General features: G+C 34.5%; 1 protein-coding gene across 1 annotated transcript in view; it reads left to right on the top strand.

The window, feature by feature from the left end:
• TECRL (trans-2,3-enoyl-CoA reductase like) overlaps window positions 1–14,653 on the top strand; it is a 147,978-nt gene that overhangs the window by 99,116 nt on the left and 34,209 nt on the right. The window contains exons 5-7 of the mRNA XM_061145267.1: window positions 2,110–2,225; window positions 7,936–8,041; window positions 9,284–9,356. Of these exons, the coding sequence (XP_061001250.1) occupies window positions 2,110–2,225; window positions 7,936–8,041; window positions 9,284–9,356 (295 nt within the window). The remainder of the gene's footprint in view (window positions 1–2,109; window positions 2,226–7,935; window positions 8,042–9,283; window positions 9,357–14,653) is intronic.

Raw genomic sequence — 14,653 nt, forward strand, 5'->3', positions numbered from 1 at the left:
ACTTTGTCATTCTTTTAAACCCTGTGTTTCAGAATGAACAATATTTGTGATAAAATATTGGGTATCCTAGAATATATTACTGTAAGATAGCAGGATCTCCAATTGTTTTAGGAGATGATGGAGATAAAATTGTAATTTAATTTCCTCTGATCCAAAAAAAAAACTTCCTATTTGTGACAGCATGCTTATCAGCTTCATAAATAGTGATATTTGGTCATGTTAACTATTGTTTACAACATTTTTCATTTCTGACATCTTACTATAGGATTTGTTCAAAACTGACTTGACTAGGTCAGAGACATTGAAATAAATATTTTAAAACAATCATTATCCTAATTATTCTAGAATATTAACTAGATTCTATTATCAGACATTCAGAAGATATTTTTATTTATATCTGAATAATCAGGAAGGTTTTATGCCATAAATTAATACATTAAAAGGTTGCTTTAGTACTGAATTTATTGGATTTATAAACTTATAAACTTATTGCATTGTTCTTATCCTCATATAAAAATATTTCTTACCTTGTGGGATAATAAATATTGTTTAAAAATGTATAGCAAGACAGTTACATATATAAATAGATATTTATACATGTGTATGTATATACATGTGATTATATGTATGTGTCTATATATCATATACTTTAATCATGTAGCTCCACAAAATTGTCAATAGAGATAAAAGCACAATTAATAATCAATGTGCACACTTGCTTATTTGAGCAAAATATGTACTGTTTCAAGTTTCCTTCCTTAGAAATGATGAAAATTGGCAAAGACAAAGCAAAACAGAAGTGGCAGTTGAATTTATCATTGTCATGTTTGTATTCTTTCTCTTCTCTGCTTTTCTCTTTGAAAACTTGTAGGGAAATTACTCTTTTTCTGACTGAAAATTTCAGAATGTAACTTTAACCTGCTTTTAGCATCAAGACAAAATCAAATGATGGCCACTCACCAGATTCAGAAAGCTATCAGAAAATCAGCCAATAAATCTTTTTGAAATCATGTGGTCTCATTTCCAATTATCTTTCCAAATATTATGATTGTCTCTCTATAGAATGGATATCTCTCCCCACGTACATGGTTGCCATACTTGTGGCAAGTGCCAAAAGAAGCTCCAAAATTCAGAAAGCAATCCCCTAAAACTACTCACTCAGACTCACTAAAATTAATCTAAAATTTCCAGGAGAAAGAAGTAAATTATTTCAATTTGAGCAAGGGTCAAATTGATCTTTCTTGATGGTTCAAATGGCAAAGAATCTGCCTGCAGCGTGGGAGACCTGGGTTCTATCTTTGGGTCAGGAAGATGATCTGGAGAAGAGAATGGCAACCCACTCCAGTATTCTAGTCTGGAGAACTCCATGGAAAGAGGAGCCTGGTGGGCTACAGTCCATGGAGTCTCAAAGAGTCAGATAGGACTGAGCGACTAACACTTTCACTTTCAAATTGATCGAATTCTAAACGACATGGCAGCGAAAAGCTATTTCCCATTCCATTTAGTGACAGGAATGGTTAACATAGAAGATTCATTTAGGATGGGGCTGGAAAGACATGAGAAATGCACTTATGTATTTGATTAAGTGAAATTATTTAATGATTAAATAAAAATCATGTGATTAAGTAAAAATCCCTGTGTACAATTTGTGAGGACATCATTATATTTATGTCTAATATTTTTATTTTACTATTTATAATTGTCCTTTACCTTAATTCTTGGCTAATTTTTCTAAGGAAGATTTCCTGTTATCTGTGACAGCACTTAGCCTAGTTACTTTCAGAGAACAGATGCTCACCTATCCATTTCACCTGTTCATATAGCAGGGTAAGTCTGGGGACATGTTTATTATGGTTCTGTGCTAGTGGCTCAGCTCAGTCATGTCCGATGCTTTGAGACCCCGGGTGTCTGTCATCCACCAGGATCCTCTGTCCATGGGGTTTTCCAGGCAAGAACACTAGAGTGGATTGCCATTCCCCTCTTCAGGGGCTCTTCCAGACCCAGAGACTGAACCCGGGTCTCCTGCATTGCAGGCAGATTGTTTACTGTCTGAGCCACCAGGGCAGCTATAAAATGTACTGTTTAAACTAAATCACTTTCTTTTTTCAGGTATTTTTGGCTGAATACACAGGACCTCTGCTAATATATCTCCTCTTTTATTTGAGGATCCCGTATATATATGACATGAAAGAGAGCTCTAGAAGATTATGTCACCCAGTGGTACAGTAAGTAATGCATACACATAATGCATATATATTAAGAAGGAGACAAACTAATACACAGATGTTATGTTAATAAACATTGCAAACTCAATTAACATGGATTCACTTTTAGGGAAATATATTTTGTAAGTTTATAAACAAGTACCTATTACTTAATATACTTAATATATTAAATATACCTTAGAGTGGAGGTAAGTTCTGTTAGTTATGATCACAATCAACAAGCTAATGAAATACTTAATGTTACAAAGTTGCGAGGTCATGTATAGGGCACAGAATATAAATACTTCTCTAAAAATATGGGTAAAATTGCATAGAAAATCAATAATAACTGAACTAATAAACTGGAAGAAAAAATAGGTTTTAAAATTTACTTTTAGTAAATCAAAGGCCAAAATCAAATTTAACTTTGATATAAAACATAAAAAAAGACCAAGGACACTTATCAAAGGGGAATATATAAGTATGATTCTTTACATACTGTGGAAATAACCTCCTTCTCTGTGAAAGTGAAAGTTGCTCAGTTGTGTCCAACTCTTTGTGATTCCATGGACTTTCTCTAGGCCAGAGTAGTGGAGTGGCTAGCCTTTCCCTTCTCCAGGGGGTCTTCCCAACCCAGGGATCAAACCCAGGTCTCAAACCCAGGTCTCTCATTGCAGGTGGATTCTTTACCGCTGTCCCCTATATCAAATACCAAATTAGAAAGAAAGAGAATAATCATTCAAGATGTGACTTGGATATGTAGAGTTACCAATTTATTTTTTCGGAAAAGGAATCTGAGCAAATGCCTAAACTCTAAGTGAATTAAGAAGCAAAATTCAGATCATGGGGATGCTATATGATAGAGAATAACTTGACTCCTGGATGTCCCATCTCAAATTAATCTTTCATTCACTCTTACTTCTGTACTGCAGCCACAATGCCCACCCTTCTTGTTCTGATATCTGCTATGCCTTTTCACACAAGCGCATCTACACACATTATCCCTCTTCCTCCATCCTTTCTTCATGGCCTCCCACTTTCTTATCTCTTATTCAAACTTCACATAAAGCTCAATATTTCTTATCAGTATTAGCATTTCTATTCCTTCCATGAGAAATATGCTACTAAAATGTTTCCCTTTATACAATTTATTATTTTAAAATTATATATTTAAATAGTCATTTGTTTTTCACTCTATGAATTTAAGTTACATAATTAATGTTTTTTGATGTTCAATCTTTTCTATTAATACTTAATACATTACATGATTTTTAAAAAAACACCCAATAGTAATGTTTTGAATGGATAGAGGCATGAAACAATTACATACAAATTTATTTTACATTGGGCTTTTTAGAGTATGAAAAGAGAGGAACATGAACTGGATGTGTGTTCTGAGATGGGCTTTTAAAAGAAAGTTATGTTTAAATATTGTCTATGTTTTCTGAAGGTATGTGAGATTGTCAAACTAGTAAATGTGAGAAATATTCATATGGAAATTATCTGTGGTACATAGAAGTTTGATGCTTTGTAGGATCAGAGAGAAAGCTTGTGGAGCATGTGCATAGGAGGCAAGGGAAGGTTGGATCTCAGGGATCATGGTCAAGTTAGTATAGGACAAGGTGTTCAGGTCCTTTGGTAACATGAAAGTCAGTATTTCTTTTTCTTAAGTGAAGAGAATGCCCAATTCATTTAGAAAGAGTCTGGGGTGGAGAGTTTATTGGAGAATGTAATTGCCCTCATTTTTTAGATCAGACATATAATAATAATGTGCACCAGATATATAGCACAGCATGGAGAAAAGACCTTTTTCTTCTTTTACCCAAAACCATTCTCAAAGGAATTGACTGATGGTTGCTATTCTTAAACACAAACATGGTATGTTTTGTAACATCTCAGTGATAAATGCATTGGTGCCACATTCTTCCTAAAGCACAAGTTTATATGTTAAGTTTATATGAAATCATTCAGAGTAGATACACACAAACTACTTTTGAAATTTAAGTGTCTAGTAGAGGTCTATAAAATAATCCCAAGGTCTGTAAGGCAATTCAGTTTCAGGATGGATGATGTCATTTCTCAAAGTTAAAAAGATAGAATTTCAAATCCCATATCCACCTGACATATAATCCAATGTTGCTTCTTCCAAGTCACTTTGAATCATATTCCAGAGCATTTTTCTGCTAGGTTCCAATCCTTTTATGACTCAGCTGCCCCCAAATTCTTTGGATCTCTTACAAAGCTCTGTACACTAGGACTAAGGACAAATCTCCAGCATGATCTCTATGCTTCTCAAGTAGTGAAATGGCGGTCCACGGCTTGATGTAATGCAGATGTTCTTTATTCAATCAGTAGTATTTTAGAGAGCAGACACATACTTAAAACTGCCATGGTCCCTCCCAGCAGAGGGATCTAGTGAACTAGATGCACATATGCCTTATGTGCATCTCCTTAAGACTTTAACTGCAACATCAGGGATGAAAAAGTAGCCAGAGAAAACTTTCCTGTGTTGAGTATTCACAGTTTGAATATCTGCCTTAAATACAAACACAAAACAAACAAACAAACAAAAAAAAACACAAAGAACAAAACAGCTTTTGATATTTGGATACTTTGTCCTTGTTTAGGTCACTGACCTTATGAACTCCACACATTCAGATCACCCCTCATATTTCATACTCCATTTATATATGTTCTAAAACCTTCTATTTGTTGCTTTTACTGAACTTCACTCAATTCCTAGAATTCTTACACTGTGCCTTCTGCAATTCAGTATCCACTGTTAGCAAAATCTCTTCCACTGACAATCTTTTATCTGAACATTGTCTTCATATTCTTCCTCAAAACAAACCTGATACAATGACTGCCTTGCAACTTTATAAAGTTGCTTTTTAACAGTCCTCATATCTTGAAACTTAGTTGATAAAACATAAGAAATCTTCAAATATTACAACTGGGAAAAAAAAAATGGATCCAAACCTACGTATGGATGTTCTAATAGTTTAGCACTGGAAAAAGAAAGATTTTATGTTTGAATGAAAGTCAACTATAACTAGGGCTTCCCTGGTGGCTCAGATGGTAAAGAATCCACCTGCAATGCAGGAGACCTGGGTTTGATCCCTGGGTTGTGAAGATGCCCAGGAGAAGAGAATGGCTACCCATTCCAATATTCTGACCTGGAGAATTACATGGACTATGTAATAGTCAATGGGGTCTCAAATGAGTTGGACAGGGCTGAGTGACTTTCACTTTCACTTTTTCAACCATAATTAAATATTTTGAAATTAAATCAAACTTGGTGAGTTATCAATAATGTACAAAGTGGTGTATATCCAAATATTAAGGCATTGCTATCTGCTATGCTAATCTCTATGCCCTAATGATATAATAAAAATTAAATAAGTGAACTAACTTAATCATAGCTTAAACTAATATTTCTCATTCAGAGCTCTGCTTCATTGTTAGGCAAAAGATAATTTTTCTGCTTTCTTGTTGGTCCTTTAATGGACCGGAACCTGGTGGTCCGGAAAGTGAGAGAGAAAGAGGCTGATATCCCTGGTTTAGGCGTAAAGCCAATAGAGTCCTGTGCTTAGGACTGGCGCTGCTGCACGTGGGCACCGGGCGCCGTCTGGAGTGGGTGAAGGCGCAGTGCGCCTTCTCGAGAGGGTCTTAGAAGCCCGGGCAAGAAAGTGAGCTCAGTGGACCTCCACACTCCAAGGAATTAGCCAGAAAGAGAGAGAGAGAGAGAGAGAGAAAAGAAAGAAAGAGACACAGGGACGAAAGCTCTGATGGAGCAAAGGTGTTTTAATCAACAGGGCGTGGGCATATATACTGTCTTACAAGGTGGTTAGTCTCAGCAAAGACAAAGATTAAAATTCCAGACTTAACAAAACATAAGATGATCCCTATCAAAGAGAGAGTTGCAAACAATCACCTTTTACCATTTGGCTCATAAAAAGGAAGAGGGTACTTATCACTGTAATGAGAAATGCCTGGATTCCTCAGCCCGGGGGAAAGGTGTGCCTCTCCTCTTAATTCCTGAATATTCAGGAATCAATAAGGGCCAGAGGGTTCCTGACAGATCCAAAACAGCACACAGGGAGCCTCTTGTTAAATGCTTCCTGACACTTTCTTACAAAATGTAAAATTCTATAACTCGGGTATTTATACAAATACTTCTACAAATGAACCAACAAGTTATGAGAGATACTGACTTTGTCAGTCCCTTGAACCCACAGGCAACTTTCTATATCAGAACCTTTTTCTGTTACTCTCTAGAAAGCTTTGCCCCCAAACATATACACTTTACTCTCTCACTTCTTTCAAAATTTGCCTATTGTTCATAGATCTATACACCACATAGAACATCTCTCCCACAACAGGTGCAGTTTTATTTTTATGAATTAATGAACAGTGATATATTAACTAATGATTTAGGTATGTTGCTTTGTTTTATCTTTTTTTTCCCAAAATCATTCATTAGTACCATAAATCATCAATTCATCACCAAAATATAAACATACAGTGTAGATTCAATGTTTGATTTTACATATTGTAGATGAAATGCTGATTTTTATGCTTAACCTTCATTGGTTTAAGTATATAATCTTTGATAAATATTGATTTTCTTGAATAGCAATCATAATTGTTGAAATTTTACATGTTTATTTATAATACAATAGGTGTGTATTTGATGGAAATATATTTTAAGTATAAACAAAGAAACATACATCTGTAAACTGTATTTGACATTCACTTTTTAAATATTAATTATACAAATGACAAGAAGAGGTGATGGGTTAGAAAAGCAATGAAACAAATGACATAAAGAGACAGAAAGTATTGCAGTATGTTAGGCAAGAAAACAAACTAAAAAAAAAAAAAAAAAGCTGCACTGATTCGATAGAAAGTGAAATTCAAACCTTTTCAATTCAATCTGAGGTAATTGTTAAAGGACAACCAGGCAACGAAAAAGCTATGTTGAATATTATAACGTCAAATGCATTCTATGTAGGTTGTAAATTTTCTGCTTCAAATTTAAGCCATTTTGATATGATCACATTTTTAAGTACTATATATATATATGTATATATATATATTCCTTGGAAAAATGTGAACATACTGTTTATGACTGGTATTATAAAATATCTTGAGTGTCATCAGAAGTAAATTTAAAGAAACTGTTGTAACAGTACTTTTATTATTAAATTTAGAAATTTTCTAGAATAAATAAAATAAAAATATGAAAACTAACATTTGTTTTAGTTATCAAAACCAGTACTTTCCTGATAAAGAGAAAGTCACAATATATTAATATAGATGAACCTATTTACTAAACAGAAATAGACTCATAGATGTAGAAGACAAGCTTATAGTTACCAAAAGGGAAAGGTGGGGAAAAGATGAATTGGGACACTGGGATTGATGTATACTACTAAATATAGAACAGATAATGAACACGAACATACTATGTAGAACAGGGAACTCTATACTCAGTACTCTATAATAATCTATATGGGAATATAATTTAAAAAATAGTGGATATATATAACTGATTCACTTTATTGAAAGGCAGAAACTAACAACATTGTAAATTAACTATACTCCAATAAAATTAATTTTAAAAGATTTATCTTCAAAAATAGAAAGGAAAATGAAAACATCTTATGCATAAGGTGATTCAGATCTTTGGAAGGGAATTTAATGGGTTTGTGTTTTATTTTCTTTCTAGCTTGGCCTGCTTCTGTCATTGTATACACTATATCCGATACCTTTTGGAAACCTTATTTGTTCACAAGGTTTCTGCAGGACATACACCTTTGAAAAATTTGATAAAGGTGGGCACTGATATTTTGTAATTTTAATTATTTTTTATAAATTTTATGTATAGGATCATCTGCATCATCATATAATCATGCTTATTTCTCGCAAGCTTAGATTTTTCTGTTCAGGTGTATCAGCATATCTTAAACTGCTGAAATGCTATTTTCTGAATGATCTGGTTCATCAGAGCTGCCCCCAACAAATAATGTTACATAAAATATTTGCCATGACCTTATGTTACAAGGTTTTTTAGGGCACCTTTAATTTTGAAACTACTTAGCACTGAATTCAGACTAAGTACCACTTGAAGTGGAAGAATCTGATACATAAACCCTCTAATAAATATAAATTTGTATGACTAAAATGATGATGCTGTATACTCTGTTTGTGGTTGTTGTCAGTGCAATAACAGGATCTCTGCTCTCCCCAAAAATGATGAATATAAATGCTATTAACTGTCAAATGATTATCAAGAAAACAGGAAACACTGTGGAATATTGAGATGGAAATGTACATTAGACAATATGGTATAACTCAATTTTCCAATTTAAATTGATTTTATTTTCCTATTTAAAATTTGATTTCAAAATGAATTATATCTTTAAGACCTTCCTGGGTTTTAGCAAATATTCACTTTCTAAAATTTATGAAGAGGGAGCTATTCTATTTTTGTCATTAAAATGAAACAGTAAACTCCTGAACTCTTAGAAACCTCAAAAAATCATTTAGACTAGCTTCTCTTTTGAAAGAAGGTATTAACATTCATCACATTAGTATCAGATCAGCATCATAACCTAGTAAACCCAAACTGGTCCATTTCTCTTCATAATCAATCAAGAAACATTAGGTAACTCATTCATTTATTCAATTACTTTGGGGATATAACTCTTGGTAAATCTTATCTAATAGATTAATTTATTATCCTTATTACTTCCCTCCTATTTATTACTTGACAGACAAAAGCTATTCTTGAAAAGTCTTCCTAAAACACATTGCTACATTTCTCTGTATTCTAAATACTAATTTATACTGACAAGGGTTGAGCAAAGAAATGCATTTTCTTAGTGATATCATATAGGTGCTTTTAAGATGTTAGCTACTTGATAGGATGAAGAAGCATTCCACTTATCAGGCTTAGAAAATTTATAACCTTTTTATACCAAAATACTGTGATGTGGAATATTAATGTATGATGTGGATTCAAATGACGTTATGTGTATATATATTCCTTAACTTTTATTTTGTTTTACTTGTAGAGTTGTGCCTTTTATTGGGGATTCACTTCTTGGATTGCCTACTACATTAATCATCCACGGTATACACCACCATGTATGTAGAATTTCTTCTTAACTATCCCCATACTAAATTGCCAACATCAAAACTGTTCTAAACTACATAGAAATGATGCATGACATGGCACGCATAAAGAAATAAGAAAATAATGAAAAAATATCAATTTTAAATTGCTTTCACACATACTCCATTAAATTTTTATGTAGGATTAGAAGATCAAATTTGACTGACATATTTTGATTTATTTTCTCTCCATAGAAACTGTAGCAAAAAATATAAGTTGATTATAAATCTAAAAAATGACAAATAGTAAAATGAAAGGGTAAAGATGAAAGAAAATTCCACATAATCACATAATTATATACAATAAACTGTCAAGAGTTTTTAAATAAATGTTATTTTTAAAAATATATATATAATTCAAATGGAAAAATAAAGGCCTTTTTTTTTCCCCCTGTGACATATTGCTTCCTATAACTATACTAAATGTCTTATCCCTTGATGCAGATGAACCAATTTAGTGCAATGCACACTGGAACAAAACCTAAACCCTTATTTCCTATTCTTGGGGGATACATACATGTCCTGATTGAAGAATTCCAGTTTTTAAATCTTCAGTGGACCTTTCCTCATCTTTTCTTGCAGTCCAAAAGACACTCATAGCAGAGCCTATATATAATACACATATAATATATGTATTATATGTATATAATATATATACTTACATTATATATTATGTGTGTATTATAATACACATAGTGTTATGTGTGATGTTTCACACTTAATTGAGAGTTATTTTTTGTGGTCAATTTCTACCTTATAAGTTTGAAAATAAATGAATATAAATGAAGTATTCAAGCCTTATTTTAGATTTTATAAAACAACATAAACCTTAAAGATGTTAAATTAATATCCTTACTTGAAGTAGGGACACAGAGAATTATATTCATTCAGAGTTTTTGCCAAAATCTACCACAGCCATCAGAGCAAATGATTTCAGTGTTCAGAACTTTAACTCTTCATAAAGAGATGGGAATACCAGACCACCTCATCTGACTCCTGAGAAATCTGTATGCAAGTCAAGAAGCTACCATTAGAACTGGACATGCAACAATTGACTGGTTCAAAATTGGGAAAGGAGTATGGATGGCAAGGCTGTATATTTTCACCCTGCTTATTTAACTTCTATGCAGTGTACATCATGCAAAATGCCAGGCTGGATGAAGCACAAACTGGAATAAAGATTTCTGGGATTTAAAATATCAATAACCTCAGATATGCAGATGACACCACCCTCATGGCAAAAAGGAAGTAAAAAGCCTCTTTATAAAAGTGAAAGAGGAAAGTGAAAAAGCTGGCTTAAAACTCAACATTCAAAAAACTAAGATCATGGCATCTGGTCCCACTTATTCAAGGCAAATACATGGGGAAACAATGGAAACAGTGACAGACTTTATTGTCTTGGGTTCCAAAATCACTGTCATTGGTAACTGCAGCCATGAAATTAAAAGACTCCTGCTCCTTGGAAGAAAAGCTATAAGCAACCCAGAGCATTTAAAAAGCAGAGACATTATTTTGGCGACAAAGGTCCATCTAGTCAAGGCTATGGTTTTCCCAGTAGTCATGTGTAGATGTGAGAGTTGTACCATAAAGAAGGCTGAGTGCCGAAGAATTGATGCTTTTGAACTGTGGTGTTGGAGAAGACTCTTGAGAGTCCCTTGAACAGCAAGGAGATCAAACTAGTCAATCCTAGAGGAAATCAACCCTGAATATTCATTGGAAGGACTAATGATGAAGCTGAAGCTCCAACACTTTGACCACTTGATGCGAACAGCTGACTCATCAGAAAAGACCCTGATGCTGGGAAAGATTGAAGGCAAAAAGGGGATGACAGAGGATGAGATGGTTGGATGGCATCTCTGACTGAATGGACATGAGTTTGAGCAAGCTCCAGGAGATGGTGAAGGACAGGGAGGCCTGGTGTGCTGCAGTCCATGGGGTGGCAAAGAGCCAGATACAACTGAGTGACTGAACAACAAAATACTAACCAATGAACTAAGAATACGAAAGGAAAAAAATTCCCTGATCTTGATCTCACAAAACTCTGATATTTTAAAACATTTTATCTGAAAATGTACTTTCCAACTTTAGAATATGAACAGAGGGGGAAAAACCAAGATATTTTTGATTCATGATATTTAAGAAAAGGAGCCTCAGAAAATTGCTGCATTCATATATATGATGCAAAATAATAGAGGTTAACTGTGCTTAATATGTGCAAAATACTTACAGAAAATTTATTATTTGGCAAGAGCTGTAAAATTGCTATTTGTTTTGTAATTAGAACCAACATTTGAGGGTTTTGGAGACTCAAGAGGAAGGGGTGTGTGTATGTGTGTGTGTATATATATATATAATTATGGCTGATTCACACTGATGTATGGCATAAATCAACAAAACACTGTAAACTAATTATCCTTCAATTTAAAAGTAAAAAAGAAAAAAATTAAATGAGAAAAAATAACATTATGCAACTGTTACTATTCCCAGTATATATTAGGAAACGAAGGTTCTAAAAGCTTAATTTTACTGTGCTTAAGACTTTATAATAAATATGATGTAGGTAGGATTCCAAATCTGTGAAGATATATAGAGCATGACAATAACTATGCCAAGTGGAGAGTGAATATCATGTACAGGCACTGCATGCTTTGCATGGCTCTGATATGCATGTATTTCAGTTCTTATAGTTCAGTTAAATAATACCAGCCCCTAAATCCACACTTCAGATTTCAGTTACCACATATGTGAATTGCAGTTACACAAAGTACAACCTTTGCAGCTAGCTCTCAGTCTACATATCAATCTATAACTAACAGATGCACATCATGGTCAGTGACATCTGATAGTGGTTGGTGCTGCACATCGCTTATTCAGTTCACTCACAACCAGCAAATAACTGAAACAGAATTGGCACTTTGGCACAGAAAGCAGCAATCTGAGCAAAAAGCTAGTCAGCCCCTAGTATGCCAAACCAATATATTCTGGATAGGCATTTTCTGGGGAAAAAAAAAAATTCACATCAACTTGATCTTAAATTTTGATCTAAGTAGGAGAAGCTTAAAGAAAAAATATATGACACTGAAAGGTAAACTCCCCAAGTTGGTAGGTGCCCAATATGCTACTAGAGAAGAGTGGAGAAATAACTCAAAAAACAATAATGAGACAAAGCCAAAGCGACCACAAAACCCAGTTATCAAGGTGACTGGTGATGAGAGTAAAGTCTGATGCTGTAAAGGTCAATGTTGCATAGGAACCTGGAATGTTAGGTCCACGAATGAAGGTAAATTGGAAGTGGTCAAACAGGAGATAGCAAGAGTGAACATCGACATCTTAGGAATGAGTGAACTAAAATGAACTGGAATGGGTGAATTTAACTCAGATGACCATTTTATTTACTACTGTGTGCTAGAATCCCTTAGAAGAAATGGAGTAGCCCTCATAGTCAACAAGAGTCCTAAATCCAGTACTTCGGTACAGTCTCAAAAATGACAGAATGATCTCTGTTCAATTGCAAGGCAAGCCATTCAAAATCACAGTAATCCAAGTCTATGACTCAACCACTAACGCCAAAGAAGCTGAAGTTGAACTGTTCTATGAGGCCCTATGAAACTTTCTAGAATGAACACCAAAAAAAGATATCCTTTATCATTATAGGGGACTGGAATGCAAAAGCAGGAAGTCAAGAGATACCTGAAGCAACAGGCAAGTTTGGCCTTGGAGTACAAAATGAGGTAGGGCAAAGGCTAACAGTTTTGCCAACTGCTAAGAACAGACTGTCCATAGCAAACACCCTCTTCCAACAACAAGAGATGATTCTACACATGGACATCACCAGATGGTCAATACTGAAGTCAGACTGATTATATTCTTTGCAGCCAAAGATGGAGAGGCTCTATCCAGACAGCAAAAACCAGACAGGGAACTAACTGTGGCTCAGATCATGAACTCCTTATTATCAAATTCAGACTTAAATTGAAGAAAGTAGGGAAAACCACTAGACCATTCAGGTATGACCTAAATAAAATCCCTTATGATTATACAGTGGAAGTGACAAAGAGAGTCAAAGAATTAGATCTGATAGACAGAGTGCCCAAAGAGCTATGGACAGAAGTTCATGACATTGTATAGAATGCAGTGATCAAGACCATACCCATGAAAAAGCAATGCAAAATGGTTGTCTGAAGAGGCCTTACAAATAGCTGAGAAAAGAAGAGAAGCTAAAGGCAAAGGAGAAAAGGAAATATACACACATTTGAATGCAGAGTTCCAAAGAATAGTAAGGAGAGATAACAAAGCCTTCCTCAGTGATCAATGCAAACAGAGGAAAAAAACAGAATGGGAAAGACTAGAGATCTCTTCAAGAAAATTAGAGATACCAAGGGAACATTTCATGCAAAGATGGGCTCAATAAGGACATAAATTGTATGAGCCGAAGAGAAGCAGAAGATATCAAGGAAAGATGGCAAGAATACACAGAATTATACAAAATAGATCTTCATGACCCAGATAGCCACGATGGTGTGAGCATGCACCTAGAGCAGGACATAATGGAGTCTGAAGTCAAGTGGGCCTTAGGAAACATCACTATGAACAAAGCTAGTAAAGGTAATGCAATTCCAGTTGAGCTATTTCAAATCCTGAAAGATGATGTTATGAAAGTGGTACACTTAATATCCCAGCAAATTTGGAAAACAGCCATGGCCACGGGACTGGGAAAAGTCAGTTTTCATTCCAATTCCAAAGAAAAGCAATGTCAAAGAATGTTCAAACTACAGCACAATTGCACTCATTCACATGCTAGCAAAGTAATACTAATTTTTTTCAAAGCCAGGCTTCAACAGTACATGAACTGAGAACTTCCAGATGTTCAAGGTGGATTTAGAAAATGCAAAGAAACCAGAGATCAAATTGTCAACATTTATTGGATCATAGAAAAAGAGAGTTCCAGGAAAACATCTACTTCTGCTTTATTGACTATGCCAAAGCCTTTGACTGTGTGGATCACAGCAAACTGTGGAAAATTCTGAAAGAGATGGGAATACCAGACCATCTTACCTGCTTCTTGAGAAATCTGTATGCAGGTCAAGAAGCAACAGTTAGAACTGTACATGGAACAATGCACTGGTTCCAAATTGGAAAAAGAATATGTCAGGGCTGTGTATTGTCACCCTGCTTACTTAAATAATAGAATACATCATTAGCAATGACAGGCTGGCTGAAGCACAAGCTCGAATCAAGATTGCTGGGATTTGAAATATTAGTAACCTCAG

The sequence above is a fragment of the Dama dama genome, chromosome 6 (assembly GCF_033118175.1).
Source record: "Dama dama isolate Ldn47 chromosome 6, ASM3311817v1, whole genome shotgun sequence".
Classification (NCBI taxonomy): Eukaryota; Metazoa; Chordata; class Mammalia; order Artiodactyla; family Cervidae; genus Dama; species Dama dama.